This window comes from Zea mays, chromosome 1, assembly GCF_902167145.1.
Source record: "Zea mays cultivar B73 chromosome 1, Zm-B73-REFERENCE-NAM-5.0, whole genome shotgun sequence".
NCBI lineage: Eukaryota > Viridiplantae > Streptophyta > Magnoliopsida > Poales > Poaceae > Zea > Zea mays.
The window spans coordinates 223,143,098-223,158,893 of record NC_050096.1 but is presented as its reverse complement, the minus strand read 5'-3'; the positions used below and the strand labels follow the sequence as shown (position 1 = coordinate 223,158,893).

The window sequence follows — 15,796 nt, the reverse complement described above, 5'->3', positions numbered from 1 at the left end:
GGGCGAATCTTGATGAGGAGACCTGGCGTGGTTGTTCCTGAAGATATAAGGGCTGACGTGAATGCTGCTCCTGATTCCTCAAGTCGCCCTTCCTCGTCGATTGCTCCTGAGAAAGATATCGCGAAATAGAGAAATATTTTGCGTGCTTTGAGCGCGCGGTTAGCATGGTCAGACATTTGTTAGAGGACACCAGTTTAGCACTTGAACGATATTGTTATTCTCCTATTGTTTCAGAATTCAATCAGTACGTAAATTTGCAGTAGTAAAATGATGTGTGATGGTTTTGAAACTTGTTTGCGGGATATAGAAGTCATCCTTATATGAGTAATCGTAAGCGCGTCAGATCGCCTTAAGTTGCTGCTGACGTGAGTCGGTTGCTTCTGTTAATAGGGCATAGTGGTCACCCCGAGTTACGTAAGCGCGAGCATATTGCACCGGCTTAAGTCGCTGCTGACTTTAGTCGATTGCTTTGTTAGCAGGGCATAGTGGTCACCCTGAGTTAAGTAGGCGTGAGCATGTTGCACCGGCTTAAGTCGTTGCCGACTTAAACCGATTGCTCCGTTAGCAGGGCATAGTGGTCACCCTGAGTTAAGTAAGCGCGAGCATGTTGCACCGGCTTAAGTCATTGCCGACTTAAGCCGATTTCTTCGTTAGCAGGGCATAGTGGTCACCCTGAGTTAAGTAAGCGCGAGCATGTTGCACCGGCTTAAGTCGTTGTCGACTTAAATCAATTGCTCCGTTAGCAGGGCATAGTGGTCACCCCGAGTTAAGTAAGCGCGAGCATGTTGCACCGGCTTAAGTCGTTGCCGACTTAAGCCGATTGCTCCGTTAGCAGGGCATAGTGGTCACCCTGAGTTAAGTAAGCGCGAGCATGTTGCACCGGCTTAAGTCGTTGCCGACTTAAACCGATTGCTCCGTTAGCAGGGCATAGTGGTCACCCCGAGTTAAGTAAGAATGCAAGTCGACCATGAACAAACTGAGTATTCTTGAAGCCTTTTTTATTGATGACATTTTTCCCACTTTACAGAGTACATTATTGTCCCGATAGCTTTTGAAATACAGCTAGGGATAAAACTTCCTGAGGTGTTCTATATTCCAGGAGTTCCCAATTTCTGTGTCGTCCATCTGAGTGAGACGATATGATCCTGGCCGAGTGACTTCTGCTACTATGAAGGGTCCTTCCCATAAGGGCGATAACTTGTGTCGTCCCTCCCCCGTTAGAATTGGGCAGAGGACGAGATCTCCTACTGAGAAGGATCGTTGTCGCACGGCCTTGTCGTGATAGCGCCTTAGAGTCTGCTGGTATCGTGCTGATTGGATTACTGCGTTCAACCGTTCTTCCTCGAGTACATCAATGTCCTCCATCCTAGTGGCTTCGGCTTCTGCTATGCTTTCGAAGATCAGCCTTGGCGCCCCGAACTTGAGATCGGCGGGTAACACTGCCTCTGACCCATAGACCATGAAGAAAGGAGTGTTTCCATGCAGAGCTCGGCTAGGCTGGGTTCTTAGGCTCCAGACGACATAGGGCAATTCCCTTATCCACTTTCCCGCGAACTTTTCATTCTTATCGAAGACCTTTTTCCTGAGTGCCTCCAATATCATCCCGTTAGCTCGTTCAACCTGCCCGTTGGCTCTTGGGTGTGCTACAGAAGCATACTTGATCTGAATGCTTTTTTGCTCGCAGAAATCGAAGAATTCTGAACTTGTGAACTTGAATCCTAGGTCAGTTATGATGCTGTTTGGTATCCCGAATCTGAATATTATGTCTTGTATGAATTCCACGGCCTTAGCTGAGGTTAAAGAAGCAATGGGTTTGAACTCTATCCATTTAGTGAATTTGTCGATTGCTACCAGTACGTGAGTGTATCCTCCTTGAGCTTTCTTGAAAGGTCCAATCATATCCAGTCCCCAGCATGCGAAGGGCCAAGTCACTGGTATGGTCTGCAATTGCTGTGCTGGTAGATGTTGTTGCTTCGACAAGTACTGGCAAGCTTCGCACCTCTGAACTAACTCGGCGGCATCACTTTTCGCTGTTGGCCAATAGAATCCCAACCTGAAGACCTTCCCGACTAGTGTCTTGGACGCTGCGTGTATTCCACATTGCCCAGCATGGACCTCATCCAGAAGTCGCTTCCCGGTAGATGAGAGAATGCACTTCATGAAGACGCCTGATGCACCCCTTCTGTATAATGTCTCCCCAATGAGTGTGTAGTGAGCCGACTGTCTGGCGATACGCTCGGCTGCATTTTTGTCATCTGGTTCCTCTTCATTCTTTATATACCTGATGATTGGCCTTCTCCAGTCATCAGAGTCTGACTCTGGTTGATTCACGATATTACACGCTTCTGCTTGATCCATTGAGATGCTCGGCTGTAGTATTTCTTGCACAAAGATTCCAGGTGGGACCTGAGTTCGACTGGATCCTAGCTTGGACAATACATCGACCGTCGTGTTCCGATCTCTTTCTACATGATGAAATTCCAGACCCTCAAATTTATCCTCTAGTTTTCGGACGGCAGCGCAGTACTTTCCCATTGAATCGCTTGAACAATCTCATTCTTTGTTTATCTGGCTTATGACTACCAGAGAGTCTCCGTACACCATCAGTCTCTTGATGCCCAATGATATGGCGATGTTCAGTCCATGGATCAAAGCTTCATACTCGGTTGCGTTGTTGGAGGCTGGAAACAGCAACTGGAGGGCATATTTGAGGTGCTCGCCTCCAGGTGCGGTGAAGAGAATTCCTGCTCCTGCTCCCTGCAGCTTCAGCGAGCCATCGAAATACATTCGCCATACTTCTGCAGTCTCTGGGTTATCTGGTACTTGTTGTTCAGTCCATTCTGATACGAAGTCAACCAATGCTTGAGTTTTGATGGCAGTGCGAGGTCGAAATTCGATGTCATGAGATCCCAGTTCACAGGCCCACTTGGCTATTCGGCCAATGGCTTCCTTGTTGTGAAGAATATCCCCTATTGGAAAACCAGTGCTACTATGACTTTGTGGTCGTCAAAGTAGTGACGTAGCTTGCGGGCAGTTAGAAGTACTGCATATAATAGCTTCTGAACTTGAGGATACTTTTTCTTCGAGGGACCCAGAACTTCACTGATGAAGTAAACGGGATGTTGCACTGGGTAGGCATGTCCTTCTTCTGCTCGCTCGACTACCAACGCGGTGCTTACCACGTGAGTCGTGCAAGAGATATACAGCAGCAGATCTTCAGCTGGTTGAGTTGACGTGGCTCGCCGTGACGGCTTCAGTACTGGTGGTGTTGTCAAGAATTTTTTTAGTGCATCTAGAGCTTCCTGTGCTTCTGAGGTCCACTGAAACTTATCCACTTTCTTGAGTAGCTTGTAAAATGGTAAACCTTTTTCTCCCAGCCTGGATATAAATCTGCTCAGAGCTGCCATACATCCAGTAAGTCGCTGAACCTTCTTTTGTGATCGTGGTGCTTCCATTTTCATGATAGCTTCAATCTTATCCGGATTAGCCTCAATTCCCCGGTGGCTGACAATAAATTCGAGTAACTTTCCTGCTGGTACTCCAAAAATACATTTTTCGGGATTAAGCTTCCATCGGTACCGCCGTAGACTGTTGAAAACCAGCTGTAAGTCTTCAATGAAGTTTTCCGAGTTCTCCGTTTTGATTACCACATCATCTACGTATGCTTCCACACGCTTGCCCCAGTGATCGGCTAAGCATGTTTGAATGGCTCTCTGATAAGTCGCTCCAGCGTTTTTTAGGCCAAACGGCATGGAGGTGTAACAGAAAGCACCAAACGGAGTGATGAACGTTGTCTTTTCCTCGTCTTCCTTCGCCATGCTAATCTGATGGTATCCGGAATAGCAATCCAGGAAAGATAGCACAGAACATCCAGCGATGGAGTCTATCACCTGATCTATCCTTGGGAGCCCGAAGGGATCCTTTGGACAATGTTTGTTGAGATCGGTATAGTCGACGCACATGCGCCAATCCACTTTATTCTTTTTGAGTACAAGAACAGGGTTGGCTAACCACTCGGGGTGTAACACCTCTCTAATAAATACAGCCGCGACCAAGCGAGCTAGCTCGGCGCGAATGGCCTCTCTCTTGTCGGGCGTGAAACGACGTAGTTTTTGCCGGATCGGCCTTGCCTGGGGATAGACCTTCAGTTTGTGCTCGGCCAGTTCTCTTGGGACTCCCGGCATATCCGCAGGTTGCCATGCGAATACGTCTCGGTTATCTTGCAGAAACTGGACGAGCGTGTCTTCCTATTTGTCGTCCAAACTGGAGCTGATGATGGCAGTTAGGGATGGCAATTGGACCCGTGGGTATGGATACCCACGGGTTTCGTACCCGGTGGATATGGATACGGGTTTAAAATCTCACCCGTGGATCCTATCGGGTCGGGTACCCGAAATACGTCGGGTAGGGTACGGATAGTATATTTTACCCATGGATATCCACTGGATACCCGAAATATTAATTCATGTTGTGTTTTTGGCCCATGAAGCAAACAAAAGAAGCCCAAAGGCCAAAGCAGTGAACCGGCTAAGCTAACCCTAACTTCCCTTCGACCCTTCCCTTCCCGAGTTCCCAGCCGCCACTCCCAGGACCCAGGCTCTCCCAGCGCCCCACGCCCCCAGCCGCCACTCGGCCACTCCCAGGCTCCCAGGCGGCTAGACGCCCAGACCCCAGCCCCGCCCAACCACCAGTTCGCCTCCGCCGCCAGTCTCCAGCCCCCTGCGGCGCTTCCCCGAGCGACCGAGCTGCGCCTGCGTGGCAGCGCGGCCTGCGCCCCCAAGCTGCGCGCGGCGCGCCTGCCCCCCGACGGCGTCCCTGAGGCCCAACCGGCGACCGCCCGTCCCCGAGGCCCAACCGCCCGAGCTGCGCGGCTGCGCCTACGCTCCTCGGCTCCTGCAGTCCTGCGCCGTCAGCCCGTCACCAAGGCCCAAGCTGCGACTGCGAGCCTGCGCCTACGCCGTCGGACCCTCAGGTACTCAGTAGCATATCCACCGGATACCCTCAGGTGCTCATCAATTTACATGCAGATTTATATTTTACAGTACCATATCCACCGGATACCCGATACCCGACGGATACCCGATGGATACGGGTACGGGTCCATTTTTTTACCCGATTGACTTGGTGGGTATGGATATTTGTATAAGGGTCGGGTATGATATCGGGTCGGGTATTATCAGACCCGAACACAACCCGACCCGCTGCCATCCCTAATGGCAGTCTTGCGTTCGTCAGCGAACCCCAGGTTGATCCTTTTAGTTTCTTCAGTCGACCGCATAGAGGTCGCGGCCTGAGCTTCATTCGCCGGTGCTGCAAGGTCCTCCTCAGGCTTAGAGTTCGCCTGTGTCGAAGAAGTCGTCGACGGCTTGGTGGTGAGGGCCGCTTGGATGGCCACTCGGAAACACTCTGCGGCGCCTTGGAAGTCAGCGCGCACAGTTATGATTCCTTGTGGTCCTGGCATCTTCAGTATCATGTACGTGTAATGCGGAATGGCCATGAATTTTGCCAATCCCGGCCTCCCGATGATGGCGTTGTACCCGCAGTCGAAGTTCGCCACTTCGAACCTCAGGAACTCGGTTCTGTAGTTATCCGGAGTTCCGAAGGTGACGGGCATGTAGATGTGGCCCAGCGGGTATTCTCCTTCAGTCGGCACGATGCCGAAGAAAGGAGTGTCGGACTCGTGGAGCTCTTTGAGGTGAACTCCCAAGCCTTGGAGTGTCCGGGGGAAGGTGACGTTGATTAGGGATGGCAATTGGACCCGTGGGTATGGATACCCACGGGTTTCGTACCCGGTGGATATGGATACGGGTTTAAAATCTCACCCGTGGATCCTATCGGGTCGGGTACCCGAAATACGTCGGGTAGGGTACGGATAGTATATTTTACCCATGGATATCCACTGGATACCCGAAATATTAATTCATGTTGTGTTTTTGGCCCATGAAGCAAACAAAAGAAGCCCAAAGGCCAAAGCAGTGAACCGGCTAAGCTAACCCTAACTTCCCTTCGACCCTTCCCTTCCCGAGTTCCCAGCCGCCACTCCCAGGACCCAGGCTCTCCCAGCGCCCCACGCCCCCAGCCGCCACTCGGCCACTCCCAGGCTCCCAGGCGGCTAGACGCCCAGACCCCAGCCCCGCCCAACCACCAGTTCGCCTCCGCCGCCAGTCTCCAGCCCCCTGCGGCGCTTCCCCGAGCGACCGAGCTGCGCCTGCGTGGCAGCGCGACCTGCGCCCCCAAGCTGCGCGCGGCGCGCCTGCCCCCCGACGGCGTCCCTGAGGCCCAACCGGCGACCGCCCGTCCCCGAGGCCCAACCGCCCGAGCTGCGCGGCTGCGCCTACGCTCCTCGGCTCCTGCAGTCCTGCGCCGTCAGCCCGTCACCAAGGCCCAAGCTGCGACTGCGAGCCTGCGCCTACGCCGTCGGACCCTCAGGTACTCAGTAGCATATCCACCGGATACCCTCAGGTGCTCATCAATTTACATGCAGATTTATATTTTACAGTACCATATCCACCGGATACCCGATACCCGACGGATACCCGATGGATACGGGTACGGGTCCATTTTTTTACCCGATTGACTTGGTGGGTATGGATATTTGTATAAGGGTCGGGTATGATATCGGGTCGGGTATTATCAGACCCGAACACAACCCGACCCGCTGCCATCCCTAACGTTGATGTTGCTCCCCCCGTCCACTAACACCTTCTTCACCCTGCTCTCTCGGATCACCGGATCGACGAGGAGCGGGTATTTGCCTGTGTGGTCGAAGTTGAGCCATTGATCCGCCCGAGTGAAAGTGATCGGGTGCTCCGACCACCGGTATGGGGCGGGAGGACCGGTGGTCGCCACCAATATCTGGCGATCGTTGAGCTTTTGTTGTCTTCTATTCTCCTGTGATCTGTGTCCGCCGAAGATGACGTTGACCTCCCTGTCAACGCGCGGGAAAGCTCCTCCTCCTCCCTCCTCCTGCTGCTGGGGTTGTCGTGGTTCTTCTGGCCCTCCCCTCGGCGGAGGAGGAGGTAGAGGTTGGAAGGGTCGGTCGTGCCCGACGGAGTGCTTGAAGTCCCGGTAGTTCCGAAGAGTGTGGCGCATGTCCTTGTGGTACGGGCACTGGGCGTCGAGGATGTCGTCCAGCGTGCGTTCGCCTCCGCGAGGTCCTCCGCGGGCGCGAGAGGCTGGTGGTCCGGCGACGTGTACTTCTTCGCGAGGTCTTTTCTCCCAGCGTTTGTCGGGTTGCTGGTTCGCGTCGCGTCGTGGTGCTGCCGGTGCGGGCTTCGCTCCTCCGATGAGGTCCTGGGCTCGCTCGTCGGCGGTGATGTAGAGGTCGGCTTCCCGGAACAGCTCCTCGGAGGTAGTCGGCGCCTTCTGCAATATGGCTCGGACGAAGGCCGAGTCATTGGATCCTCTGTAGAAGTCCTCGATCACGGCCGCCTCCGTGACCTCAGGGATACGATTTCTCATGGTCTGGAACCTTTTGAGGTATGACCGGAGAGTTTCGTCCCCCCGGCGCTTGATGGATTTGAGGTCCCACGGTTGCGCCGGTTTGTCGGAGAGGGACTGAAAATTGGCGGTGAAGCGTCGACTGAAATCGCCCCAGTCGTCGATGCAGTGTCGGGGTAGATGTCGCAGCCATTGCAGCGCGTCTTGCCCGAGGACAATGGGTAAGTACGCGGTCATCACGTCCTCGGACGCCCCGGCGGCCCGAGCAGCGGTGGTGTAGACGGCTAGCCAGCCCCCTGGATCCTGCTTAGGTTCATATTTGTCGACATTGGATACCTTGAAGTTAGGGGGTCATTGAATGGCCCTAAGGCGTGGGGTGAGGGCAGACACTCCGCATGTGTCCTCCTGTCGTCGGGGATGATGTCTGTCCCGGGGAGGGGAGTAGATGTTATGGTTTCTCGACCGTCCCCGGGTAGTACCGCCAGTCGAGGTCGTTGTCGACTCAGTTCTGGTGGCCTGGCTCCGAGCTGGGACGCCATGATCCCTGTCGTACTCCTCCCGGCGGCGGATCTCGTTCTCATGCCGTCGTTCACGCGAAGCATTGATGGAGCTTCACGCGTCTCGGCGACTGTTGATGGCGTGTCGTAGATCGTTCGGCGGGTGAGCGAGTGGTAGAAGATGGTTGGCCGCCTGAGTGAACAGTCGTCGATAGCCCTCGGCGTCAGGAGTCCGAGGGAGTCCATCAGCTATCCGAGCTAGTACTCCTCCGACTTCACTCGGCGTGTTCATGGCTCGGGCGAAGTCGGGATTCAGGTTGCGCCCGAAGAGTGGATTCTCCCGGCGTTGCCTTGCATCTTGCTCGGCTTGTTCCTGAGCCCGACGGCGATCACGTCGTCGGGAGTTCCTTCGTTCTCTGAAGACATGTTCCTCCGGAGTTTCTCCTATCTCCGAGACCTTGTCCCGCGAAACAGGTTTCTCCGGATCCCGTTCTCCGGCCTCGTGGTGTCGCCGAATGTTTCGGCGCCGGTTTCTCCGTCGGCGGGATTCCCGCTGAGGTGGTTCTTCTCCGGGCGCGGTCGGCTCGTCGTCGGAGACGGGGGGCGACTCCACTCTCCCGATGAAGAGGACGTCGGGGTAGAATGGTACGACGGTCGTGACGATCTTTTTTTCGTTCTCCTTTGAGGGCGGAGGAACGGAAAGAACAACTTGCTTTCTCCCAGCCTCTTTCTCCCTTGCGACCTGTGTCTATTCTTTCTTCGGAGAAGTAGACAGTGGAGTTCTCCGAGTCAGCGGGCCCTCGGCCCCTGACTTTCTGAAGGTGATCTTTTTTCGGAGAGCTGGAGGTTGCGCTTCTCCGGTATTTTCGGAGTTTGTTGGAGGAGACTTCTTTTTCGGCGGATCTGCAATGCGGTGTAGAGTTCCCTCTTCATCTGCTATGGACGAGATTGTTCCAAAGCAGAATACGGATCCGGGACGGAGAGTGATCTTGCTGTGGAAGGTGACGACCATTGAGCTAGCTTGGATCATCGACACACCCCCTACCTGGCGCGCCAGCTGTCGGTGTTTTGGGTCCGACCGCACACCCGGGGTTGCCCCTCTAGGTGTTTTAGGAGTAGGACGGTGTCGCCGACTGTAGCAAAATGGTTCGTGCCAGATGCACGAGGGACAATGGACAGTGTTTACAGGTTCGGGCCGCTTAGAGATGCGTAACACCCTACGTCCTGGCGAGTATGCTTTGTGTAATAGGTTACAAGGTAGCTCTCTTAAGCGAGAACGTGGAGAGTTGAGGTGGATGGCTGAGTGATGGGATCGATCGTTCTGAAGGGGTGCCCCCTAGGCCTTATATATTCGACCGTGGGGCAATACATGTGGATATGATAACAATGTGCACCTAAAAGATAGTGAACTGTTTGAGTCTATCTTCCTATGGTTCTGCCGACCTATCCTCGCCTGGTTCCGTTGCATGGGGCTCCAGCGCGAGAAAGTCGGATCTTTGTTGTGGTCGCTTGCTCAACGTTGTGGGCCGTCCGGGCTTGCACCAATCCGGCCTTACGTCAACCTGCTTTACTGATTGTCCCTCCCTAGGCCCACGAAGGAATGACCTTACGATTTATTGGGCCATTGGGCCTCTCGTGAGGTCTTTTACCCTTCCAGTGGACCCGGGGATATCTGTCCCCCACAGGTACGACCATCAGTGTAACTAGGTCTAGGCCGGCACTATTCTATAATTAACCCGGTCTGCAGTATATTTTGGGAATGTAGTAGGTAACAAAGGCATGCATGTATTTTAGGCACAAGCCACTTAGTTATCCTATAAATACCATGTCTAACCTATGGATAGGACACACTTAACATCTAAGCAATTCAGCTTCCCATTTTTGTTATACACCGTTGCCCTAACCTGGTACTCAGTGTTTAGGCCCACGTGTCAGGACCTAGCCCCCGTTTAGTATATGAATACTAGTACTGATTACAGAAAAAATATATAACCGAGGTACAGGATGCCACAAAAGCAATGATCTATAAATTTTGTCAACAGTGTTCAGGAATTGCAGAACAGATTGTTGAAATATTCATGCGATAGCTGAAGTACTGCGGAAAGAAAAAAAAAGAAATCCCTGCTCCAGCAGATTGACAATGAAAGGAAGAAATTCACAAACATAAAATGATTTTGATAAAAAAGATTCGTGGAATCGAAAAGAGTTCAGTTCCCGTTGTTCATGAAAACGGAAGAATAATCATGCCAATGACAATGATGCAGTTTACAAGAAAATGGGATGAGGCCATCAATTCATTGCTCATTGTCAGAAATGTCAATAACATTTGAATCCAATCACAAAACATGTTTTATTCTGCAATAATACCGTAGCCTGGAACCTCAGGAAGAACGATGCACCCCCCCCCCCCCCCATCCATTGCATTTTTTTAATAAAAATCCACTGGTAGTGTTTTGTTCTGTGATTCTTTCCTCTTTCTTCCCCATTTTGGGTTTCCTCTCTTCCTTCATATATATGTTTCGCACATGAGAAATTTGACAGGTCATGTAAAAATGCTGTATACACATTGAAGCCAACTAAGAATGGAAATGGAGAAATCAGTTCTGAAGGGAAGACACTCATTGCTCCACAAAATTCTTGTTACCTACAGAATAGAGACAAGGGACAAACATCAGAAGGATTGCATCAGAGGCAGTAATTCTGCTCACAATAGGAATAACAAAAACAGAAATGATCAAATGCTATAACTATATTAGGACATATAAGATCGATGCTACAGAGAGATGATGATATCAATGAAGATGTTAGCTATAGAATCAAAGCAGGGTGTATGAAATGGGGTCAAGCATCGGGAGTTATATGCGACAAGAGAGTGCCACATAAGTTTAAAGGCAAGTTCTACAGGACAACGTTAGGCCTGCTATGTTATATAGGGCTGAGTGTTGGCCTACTAAGAGACAACATATCCAACAACTAAGTGTCGCAGAGATGCGTATGTTGCGTTGGATATGTGGGCACACAAGATTGGACCGAGTGAGAAACGATGACATACGCGGTCGGCTAGGAGTAGCGCCAATCGAAGAAAAGCTTATTCAAAACCGGTTGAGATGGTTTGGGCATGTCCACCGGAGACCCCCAGAGGCACCAGTGCATAGAAGCATCATAAGACGGGACAATGATGTGAAGAGAGGTAGAGGTCGACCAAACTTGACATGGGAGGAGGCAATCAAAAGGAACTTGAAGGAATGGAATATAACAATGGAGTTGTGTTTGGATAGAAGTGCTTGGAAAGAAGCTATCCACGTGCCCGAACCGTGATTAAGCCTTTTTCCTTTTAATGCTCTCAAAAGCTTTTCCCTCCCCTTTCTCTCTTTCTCTTTTTGGTGACACCTTGTTCGTTTTCAACTCTAGCCTACTCCAACTTGATTAGTACTAAAAGGCTATACTGTTGTTGTTGTTGTTGTTGAAGCATATAGAGAATACCCTCCGTCCCAAAATATTAGTCGTTTTAGAGAATTAATGGGTTCATACAATTCCTAATGCATGTGTTTTATATATGTGTCTAGATTCATTATCATCCATTTGGATATAGACATAAAAAACAAGAGCTAAAACTACTAATATTTTGGAACTGAGGGAGTATTTGTTATATATATTAGGCCATTGACATTAAAATGGTAGAATAGCACAATATTGGATGCAATTGTGGTTCCGGCAGAGAGCATGTTTTTCAATTGTAAATAGTCAAAAACAAAAGTCCATGCTGATTACCAACAAGGTCAAATATGGAAGATCCCATAAGCCAAATGAATAGATGAATACAGGATCAATAAAAGAGAGAAAATTATGGATATAGCACTTTAGAAAGGATTAAGGGTATGTTTGGTAGGGTTGTGGCTTAAAAAAACTGTTTTAGACTGTGAGCTGTGTGTTGTGGGATGTTAAAAAACTCAAAACCGTTTGATCGAAACCACTAAAAGCCGCTAAAAGTTCTTCTATATATATTTTCATAGTTCCATCTGAAAGCCACTAAAAGCATGTCTAGAGATGCTTTCATTTTTACACTGTGAGAAAAATTACTTTAAAAAAAACTGCTTTCAAGATCCAGCCCTTTGTTTTGTCTTTTAGCTTGTAAGGGACGAAAGCCAAATCCAAAAGTCAAACCAAACACACCCTATCACAATCATTTCTTTGTGTCTCGACTGATGCAAAGAAAACTACAGTGGTTAGAGATGGGATGCTCAGATTGAATTATCAGAGTTTGGTCAATCTGGAAGAACTGGTGGACACACTACATGTACAGAGATTTAAAACTGGAAAATCAAGATTTATTTAGAAATTTCGTATTTTACAACAATAAGGCTAACAAAAAAATAATAAGTTGCAGTCTGCATAGCAAGGCAGCAACGATTTGCAGTTCTGGGCCAAACTGTCCTGACTGTAGCAGCATGTGATCTGATAAGACAGAAGAGATGGTGCAAGAGGGAGGGGGCAAAGCAACATGGAAGCCAAAACCCAAAATGGAACTTTTCCCCTGGGCTCCATGTCTGACTCCCCACTAATGATCAACAATAACACAAAAGGCAAGGTTCTAAAAAACAATGACATATAGGGAGCAATCATTTTATATAGTGGATGGCTGGATGCCTGAATTTCCAATAGTAATAGTAAGATATGTTTGGGAAGACGCGAAAAGAATGGATGTGTAGGACAAAAGCTCAGACTAGCAAACAATAATAGGCCATAAGACTATCTCCAGCAGTTTACACATCTCTATCCTTATATTCAATCTTCACTCTGCAACAGTGTAGTATACAGTGCAAAATAATGTTTTAGGTTTGAAGACGGTCTAACTAAGATGTATGGTAGGACTAAGCTCAGTCCATTGCAATATTGAAGCTATCCAAACTAGACTAGACACAAAATTAAGGGCACATCTCCTAGAACAAAAAATGCAGTGCCATATGTTTATTTAATGCTGACCAATTTTTTGAGTTTTCAAGGTTTCCGATAAATTTATGATTACAATAGAAAAATTGATGAATATGACACATGATTAGAAGTTTCCAAGCAAACTCAGCAATTGATTCACAGCGTCACTAACCGACCTTATTAGTTGGAACTTGGAACATGGAACACCGCACACTGTACAAAAAGTGAGGGATACTGCTAATGTGATATTTTTTTGGGTAAAACGGTCGAAGGCATTCAACAGTTGATAACTAGAAACTTGCCAAATTTAGGGCATCATTTTAACAGGCTAAACAAGCAAGTTCAGCTATGTACTGTAATTAATTAGTACGTAATGTCTAACTACCTGCTCAGTTATGTACTTTAATTAATTAGTACGTGTTGTCTGTCTACCTGCTCAGTTATGTACTTTAATTAATTAGAAAGAGCAGCATATTGAGCTTACCAGAAACACCACCGTGACCGTGAGCGACACCACCAGGAGCAGGGAACTTGCCATCAGGACGGTCAGGCCGGTCAGCGCGGCCGCGGCGATAGCACCGCACGAGGACGGCGAAGCTTCCCTCGGAGTCAACGTCACTCTGGAGGTCCGGCGCGAGCGGCTCGAGCCAGCCGATGGACCAGTCGGAGCCGTCGGAGTCCGAGTCAGACAGGCAGCCGTCACCGTCGGACTGCACGATAACCATGCCGTGCTCGCCATCGACCTTCGCCTCCACGCGGCCACCGCGACGGCGGCTCTTGCCCTTACGCCGCTGTGCCGCGCCAGAACCAGGGTCTGGATCCCGGAACCCCGACGGGGAGTCCGGGAAGAGGCCTTCCGTCAAGGCCGTGCTCCCCGCCGGTGGCTCGCGGCCTCTAGGATTTCTAGTTCTGCTCCCCGGCCATATCCACTGGGAGAAGCGGCTCAGCGACATGGCCATTATGGGGAAAGAAAGAAATAAAAGAATGCTCGGGTCCTATCCGGGTGGAAATTGAGGGCAAAACTGACAAAATCAAAGTAAAGCAACAGAATAATCTGCGAGGAAGCCTTATCTTCTTCAAGAACTAACTAGACATCTGTCTCAACAAAAGTAGATTGGCAAAGGCGCTGCCTTTAAAGGAAATCAACAAGGTTGGATCGAGTGGAACGAAAGAAATCGCTGATAATTATATAGTGGTTGTTTCTCGGCGCAAATCAGAGGAGCAAGTAGAAAGCAACGGTAGTTTAAGAGTTTCTGAGACGAAATCTATCACCCGAAAAAATTGTCTCCACTCCACAGAAACGAGATGAACCAAGAACAGGCTGATTATAAAAGCCTCAAGGAGAGAAGGCGAGAGAGATTCGGCAACCGAAGAGATGGGAAGAGCTGAAAAAGGTTGTTGCGAGGTCGCCACGAGAATCTTGGGGTGGTGGAACCCGCTCCCTAGATTCGGATCTTTAGGTGTGGGGAAGAGGGAGAGTCGGAGCCAGAGAACTGCGTGACAACGAAGAAGAGGGGGCCTAGGACGCCGACGACCCAGATTGCGAGCCCAGCTTGGGGGAGATAGATCTGGGCCGTCTGCTGGGCGTGGCCCACGGCAACCAATCGTCCGCATGGAACGGATCCTTGCACGACTGATCGTCGGCCGTCCGACGTGCGAAGCAAGTTTCCGCTGCCGTTGGGAACTTGGGATTGTCGTCTCCTGCCACTTGTGTTGTGCGTGCTGGGCATGGGCTCATCATGGCATGCTCGTGATCGTCACTAAACAGTAATGTAACGTTTCTCTATCATCGACAGTGAGAGCTCATTTTAAAGAAACTGGAGCTTCGGAGGACTACAGAAGAAGAACGTCAGGAATAGGTCAAGGAGCTGACAGGAACGTCTACCCTGCTAAGGCTATCCGGAGCAGTTTTACCTTAGACCAACTCCAGCAACACTCCACATCCCACTCCGCATCCGCATTATACACGCTCTGAGTCACTATTTCGCTCTTCAGCAGCCTCCGCATCCGTCTCCGCAAAACAGACGCCGTGTACCTGCACTCCCCTTTTCCACGGTTTCTCTCTCCTCTCCGCAGAAGACTGCATGCGCCACCTCCTGCTCGCGGGCCCCGGCTGTCATAGACTCCGCATACAGTCTATGACAGCTGGGGCCCGCGAGCAGCTGGGGCCCTACATCTTTACTTACCACAGTGCCACAGTGGTTCCCCTACAAAATCCCCCTAAACCCCACCATACTATTAAAATATACATTTCGCTACAACTTCCTCAACTATCATCCTTCTATTTTCTTTTATTCTTTTATTCCCTTTGTTTAGACGCATGCAAGTATATGAGATATTGACACATAATATCATTTTTCATAGAACATTATTTCTCCATCAATTACCATACCAACCATTCAACATTATTTTTCTTTTTATTTCTATCGAAATTGTATTTGACATCTTCCAGACACACGCCCACGGTAACAGAAATCTTCACTCCCCACACGCCCACGGCAACAGAAATCCCCACTCCTCATTCCTTTCTTCTACAAAGCTCCACCAACAGATCTCGAGAAGCTGCTCGCTGCTTTCCGCATTTCTGTGCCATCATGGGAACCGTGGAGCAGAGAGCGGCAGAAAGCAGCGAGCAGGATGCAGATCCGAGACACGTCGTCTTCTTCCCCTCGCCCCGGCTCCGTCTGCACGCTCAGTCGGGCATCGAACATCCTCTGTGCCGTCATGGCGTGTCGAGCACGATGCACGCCACCGGTCACTATCGTCGGCACCTCCTGCCTCCCCTCTCTAGCGAGCCTCGATTTCAGCAGTAGCGCACGAACGAGATGACGGAGCAGGAAGAAGCCAATCGTCCTGCGTAGCGTTCCCCCGCATCTAGAGGGAGAGAGAGTGTTGCGGCGAGACAGGGGATAGCAAGAGGGCTGCGA

General features: G+C 50.2%; 1 protein-coding gene across 1 annotated transcript; it reads right to left on the bottom strand.

Moving 5' to 3' along the window:
* Positions 1-10,097: 10,097 nt before the first annotated feature.
* On the bottom strand, positions 10,098-14,416 carry LOC103643322 (uncharacterized). The gene is made up of 2 exons (XM_008666473.4): positions 13,354-14,416; positions 10,098-10,581 (listed from the first exon to the last, which is right to left on the bottom strand). The coding sequence occupies exons 1-2, from the start codon at positions 13,826-13,828 to the stop codon at positions 10,556-10,558; spliced, it is 501 nt and encodes a 166-aa protein (XP_008664695.1). The 5' UTR covers positions 13,829-14,416; the 3' UTR covers positions 10,098-10,555.
* Between the last annotated feature and the right edge of the window lie 1,380 nt (positions 14,417-15,796).

Excerpts from the sequence above, each read along its gene's own strand:
- LOC103643322 (XM_008666473.4), bottom strand. The coding sequence starts at position 13,828 with ATGGCCATGTCGCTGAGCCGCTTCTCCCAGTGGATATGGCCGGGGAGC. Across the intron at positions 10,582-13,353 it reads CGGTCACGGTGGTGTTTCTG|GTAACAAGAATTTTGTGGAG; the intron begins GTAAGCTCAATA and ends TCTATTCTGTAG.